We start from the raw sequence: 6,000 nt of genomic DNA, 5'->3' as shown, positions 1-6,000 counted from the left end.
GCTCTCGCTGCAGTATGAGGGCCATTATTAAGGCCGCTGTGCTCTGTCTGGCACTTGGTATAGTAACCAGTACGGACGATGGAACTCAGAATAACACCCCGCCAATTCCCCCTGAAGACGACTCAGCAGATTGGGGCATTGGAACAATACGGGATGGATTTGAAGCAGTCAATGGTTATTTTGATTCCTTCCTAGAACTCCTGGGTGGAAGAAATGGAGTTTGCCAATACAAGTGCCGTTATGGTAAGTTCCAATTTACAACCAATATTTGTACAGATGTAGCAAACTGTAACCTGGCTTTCAATGAGATACATAAACAGTTGCAAGAAACTTTTACTTGTCTTTTTTAATGGCTTTAGTGATACGATATCACGCTTAAGCATATTAACAGATGCAATCTGAAGTTTGCTTTATATGTACATTCACCAATAAGCCATTATCAGCGGTGCATTAAAAATAGGGCAAACATTATATCTGTATCAGGTCTATGGTAGTGGGGGTTCCCCACGTCCAACCTGGAAAGTCCCATATTTTGAATGCTGTCCCGTTGTAGCAGTTTACAGGTAGTGGTTTCCACTTTATCTGCACCCTGAATACAATGGAGGAGCATGGCTCCCATCAGCTGAGCGGGAGACATCACTACAGTGTAAACCTATAGACAGCTCAGTGATACTTGAAGTGACATTAAATTGTGTGGGGTGAACCCACTTATGAAATCTTTGATCTGGGCCCACTAATAGCCAAAAACAAACCTGGCCATGATCATCTATAGATTATTCAGGGTGTTGGTAGAGTGGAAACCACTACCTGTAAACTGATACAGCGGGACAGCATTCAAAATATGGGACTTTCCAGGTTGGATGTGGGGAACCGCCACTACCATAGGCCTGATACATATGTAACATTTGCCCTATTTTTTATGCACTCCTGATAATGGCTTATAGTCTAGGATCAGTAATGGTGTAGATGAACAAGTAAAAAGTGGTTTAATCCCAATTTCCAGCTGATAATACACAAACTGACAGACACCAGTCTCCACTGTAGATTTAAATTTAATTTTGGAGGACACCTCTAACAAAAAGGGACAGTCCAAGGCAGACAAATCCTTTAAAAGCAATTTAATAATAATAATACATTTTATTTATATAGCGCCAACATATTCCGCAGCGCTGTACAATTTATAGGGTTCAGATACAGACATACATAACAAAGAACGTCATTTCACACAATGGGACTGAGGGCCCTGCTCAAAAGAGCTTACAATCTATGAGGTAGAGGGGGTGACACAAGAGGTAGCAGGGGCGGCATTGCTTATACAGTGTTCAGACAATTTTGTGCATTAGGAATTGTGATAGGCTTGTCTGAAAAGATGCGTCTTTAGTTTGCGTTTGAAACTGTAGAAGTTGGGAGTTAATCTTATTGTCCGGGGTAGAGCATTCCAGAGAAGTGGTGCAGCTCGGGAGAAGTCTTGTATACGAGCGTGGGAGGTTCTGATAATAGAGGAATTTGAACTATTATACTAAACTGTATAACCTCCCTCCCCGCCCGAGTGCTGACCCCATATCTCATGTCACTTTTACGCTCATACCTTGACACTTGCCCCATCCCTAAGTTCCCATCCTCAGCAATTGTTAGTTTAAATACTCCTGTCACAGAGGAGGAGCTTACACTACCCTTAGGGGCTTCCCGAATGGCAGGGCCCCAGGCCCGGATGGGTTTACGTATTACAAAACATTTCAATCTGATCTGTTCCCATACATGTGCCACCTCTTTAATTCCTTCCTTCATGGCGCCCCTATCCCCCAGTCTATGCTTCATTCTCATATCCCCTAGTCCCTAAACCCCATAAGGACCATCAGGAGTGCTCTAATTAACCACCCTGTTGCACTCCTGAATACTAATTTAAAACTTTTCACTAAGATTCTGGCCAATAGGCTTAGCGCCTGGCTTCCATCTCTAATCAACAAAGGTCAGGTCGGTTTTGTCCCCTGTCATCAGCCAACTGGTCTGCCACCCCTACTCTCCTTTTGAGCCTTGACGCTGAGAAGCCCTTTCACCGCCTTGACTGGTCATTTATGTCCACCACCCTTGAAAAATTTTGGTTCTCTGGAGCCTTCCTGATGGCAGTCAGGGGACTGTACTCCCAGCCCTTGGCTATAGTAAAACTCCCCAACTCCCTTTTCGTCGCCATTCCCCATCCATAATGGGACGCGCCAGGGTTGCCCTTTATCCCCTGCTTATAAACGCATAGTGTATTGAACCCCTGGCCTCCCAGATTTGATCTAAACGTGACATTACTGAGATGGCAGTTAAGGATAGGGACTTTAAGATTAGCTTGTTTGCAGACAACGTCCTTTTGACCCACACTAACCCTCACACATCCCGTCCCAACCTTCTCCAGGTGCTGAAAGTATATGGTGATTTCTCTACTTACAAAGTCAATCCCACTAAGACCAAAGCTTTACCCCTTAACATCCCTAACTCTACCTTACAACTGCTCCAGTCTAACTTCGATTTCCAGTGGAGGGAGGGCTCCCTCCATTATTTGGGGATCCAGCAATCTCCACCTTTTACTCAGTAAACTATCCCAGCCAGTGTAGTGAATTACGTTCCCTTCTAGATAAGTGGCGCCCTTTTCATATTTCCTTCATAGGTGGCGTTACCTCCGTCAAAATTACCCTCCTTCCAAAGCTTCTTTACTTCTTTGAAACGCTTCCAGTTGCTGTCCCCCGCTCAGAGCAACGTGCCATACTAAAATTGATTTTCCAGTTTATCTCAATATGCCACAGTATTCCCCGCTCGGTGATGTTGTTGGGGGAAGGTGGTGGTGGTGGTGGGGGGGAATGTTGGTGATCCCACATGTTTTGCATTACTACGGGGCATCCCATTTGCACTGTATCCCGTTCTGGCCCGCTCCGCAGGCCTAAACAAAATGGGTCGAGATTGAGAAGCTCTAGTTTGTGCAAATCCACCCATCCGCTTCACGCAACCTATTTGGATCACGTGCTCCAAATTTTTCACCTCTCTTCCCCATGTTACTCTATGGTTTCCATTTTTTACAATCTGGTACAGCCCTGGAGTAAACTGGGCCTCTTTCACATTGCTACCCTGGTGGATCTGTCGCCCTTGGAGCTCACACTTAGCCACATTTTTTGGGAGTGCTCAGGGATCCACCCTTTTTGGTCAGACGTCAGGTCCCTTACTAATGCCCTGTTTGTCCAGGACCCCTTTACCTACCTGCTTAATCTTCCTTCCCCACGCACTTAGGTAAACAGACCTCTAAATTGTTTTTATACCTACATACTGTCACCAAAACCCTTATTGCTCTCCACTGGAAGGAGACTTCTCCTTCCACTGGTCCGGAGCTTATCGCTCGAGTTAAAGACATCTGTAGTATGGAGTATTTGATGGCTTCTTTTAACCATACAACCAATGCCTTTACTTCTGTGTAGTCATCCTGAGGCGCATATTGTATTTTATGTCTCTGACTCCTCCCTCCTCTCCCTTTTCCTTTTTCTCCCCTTACTTCTCCTTGTCATCCCCCTCCTCCCTGTGTTCTTTGTGTTACCTTTGGACGACTTGTCGTTTACGCTTCTTTTTCCCTGTTTATTTTTATTTTATTACTTAGATTGTTGTTATATTATTTATGAAAATTCTAATAAAAATTACAGTTTAAAAAAAAATAATAATTAAATTATACCTACAGAAATTCTGGCATTTTCCATATCCATGAAAAGCGTTGCAGAGAAAAAAATGTGATAGTTTCCGCTGCAGTCTTTTCCGCAGTGCTTTTTGGCTGCAGCTTGCTGCATGGGGAGCTTTAGCCTCAAACAGGTTTTTGAGTGAGCTTTTGGTTTGGAAAGTTTCAGACTCCAAAATTATACTAATTGTATCAGTCTAAACCTTACTGTTTTCCCTTTAGTCACCCACACCTTCCAAGAAACCATTTACAAATTATTATTATTTATTTATTATTTTTTTTAAAGTGGCCCAGCACCCAAATCCTCCTCCTCCTCCTCCTCCTCCTACTACTACTAATAATAATATAATTAATGTTTGTTACTCGATCACGCAAAAACGACTGAACAGATATGGATGAAATTTAGCACATAGATAGTTTGTAACCTGGATTAACACATAGGCTACTTTTTATCCCGGTAAATTACATGGCTTCACCACTGTTAAGAATTTATGTTCTTATAGTATATTACACTGCTCTTGTTGCCAGGACTATCAGTTAATTGCACTTTGCTGATACAGCCAGGTCTGTTATCTCTCTATGTAACCACACAGATAACCCTAAGTCCATTGTGTACAAGTATCTTTATATTATCTGATCTCCTCTAGGCAGTGCTGACATACTGGATGGGAAAACACCTTAAATCCAAATTGTCAATTTGCCAATTTTAAACATGCCGAGAAAAAGATAATCTAATTGGTCGCAAAATTCTAAAACAACGAGAGCTATGAAGGTAGCCAGAAGTCAAAAGCATTCTCCTCAAGCGGATCTGAGGGGGATCATCAACACCAGCAACATGCTCATTATATGGCGTCCCAGTGAGCTACTAAGATGCCGGAAAAAAATCACAGGCACAGTGCGAGGAACAAGTTCAGCAGCAGGCAGATTCAGAGCTGCCGAAACACCGGAGCAGGCAAACCATCGACGGCAGCAGTTTGCTGAAAATAGCACAACAACACGCAGACGAAGTCGCAGGCAGAGGCTAGTTGTGTATAATTGAAGCAGTAAGATCTTCAGTATCTGGCCAAATAAACACCAGACTTGTTTACTGGGAATAGTGACCAATTCATGATAGTTAATGAATAGAGATGAGCGAACACTAAAATGTTCGAGGTTCGAAATTCGATTCGAACAGCCGCTCACTGTTCGAGTGTTCGAATGGGTTTCGAACCCCATTATAGTCTATGGGGAACATAAACTCGTTAAGGGGGAAACCCAAATTCGTGTCTGGAGGGTCACCAAGTCCACTATGACACCCCAGGAAATGATACCAACACCCTGGAATGACACTGGGACAGCAGGGGAAGCATGTCTGGGGGCATAAAAGTCACTTTATTTCATGGAAATCCCTGTCAGTTTGCGATTTTCGCAAGCTAACTTTTCCCCATAGAAATGCATTGGCCAGTGCTGATTGGCCAGAGTACGGAACTCGACCAATCAGCGCTGGCTCTGCTGGAGGAGGCGGAGTCTAAGATCGCTCCACACCAGTCTCCATTCAGGTCCGACCTTAGACTCCGCCTCCTCCGGCAGAGCCAGCGTTGATTGGCCGAAGGCTGGCCAATGCATTCCTATGCGAATGCAGAGACTTAGCAGTGCTGAGTCAGTTTTGCTCAACTACACATCTGATGCACACTCGGCACTGCTACATCAGATGTAGCAATCTGATGTAGCAGAGCCGAGGGTGCACTAGAACCCCTGTGCAAACTCAGTTCACGCTAATAGAATGCATTGGCCAGCGCTGATTGGCCAATGCATTCTATTAGCCCGATGAAGTAGAGCTGAATGTGTGTGCTAAGCACACACATTCAGCTCTACTTCATCGGGCTAATAGAATGCATTGGCCAGCGCTGATTGGCCAGAGTACGGAACTCGACCAATCAGCGCTGGCTCTGCTGGAGGAGGCGGAGTCTAAGATCGCTCCACACCAGTCTCCATTCAGGTCCGACCTTAGACTCCGCCTCCTCCAGCAGAGCCAGCGCTGATTGGCCGAATTCCGTACTCTGGCCAATCAGCACTGGCTAATGCATTGTATTGGCGTGATGAAGCAGTGCTGAATGTGTGTGCTTAGCACACACATTCAGCTCTACTTCATCGGGCTAATAGAATGCATTGGCCAATCAGCGCTGGCCAATGCATTCTATTAGCTTGATGAAGCAGAGTGTGCACAAGGGTTCAAGCGCACCCTCGGCTCTGATGTAGCAGAGCCGAGGGTGCGCTTGAACCCTTGTGCACACTCTGCTTCATCAAGCTAATAGAATGCA

The 6,000-nt window shown here is 44.8% G+C and overlaps 1 protein-coding gene across 2 annotated transcripts in view; it reads left to right on the top strand.

Moving 5' to 3' along the window:
• Positions 1-6,000, top strand: part of PLA2G12B (phospholipase A2 group XIIB) — a 29,459-nt gene continuing 23,459 nt past the window's right edge. For both annotated transcript variants that reach the window (XM_075258568.1, XM_075258567.1), the window contains exon 1: positions 1-243. In XM_075258568.1, coding sequence (XP_075114669.1) covers positions 15-243 — 229 coding nt within the window. In that variant the 5' untranslated portion in view covers positions 1-14. The remainder of the gene's footprint in view (positions 244-6,000) is intronic.

This window comes from Leptodactylus fuscus, chromosome 10, assembly GCF_031893055.1.
Source record: "Leptodactylus fuscus isolate aLepFus1 chromosome 10, aLepFus1.hap2, whole genome shotgun sequence".
NCBI lineage: Eukaryota > Metazoa > Chordata > Amphibia > Anura > Leptodactylidae > Leptodactylus > Leptodactylus fuscus.
The sequence above is the reverse complement of the archived record's forward strand: the minus strand, read 5'-3'. Positions and strand labels throughout refer to the sequence as shown.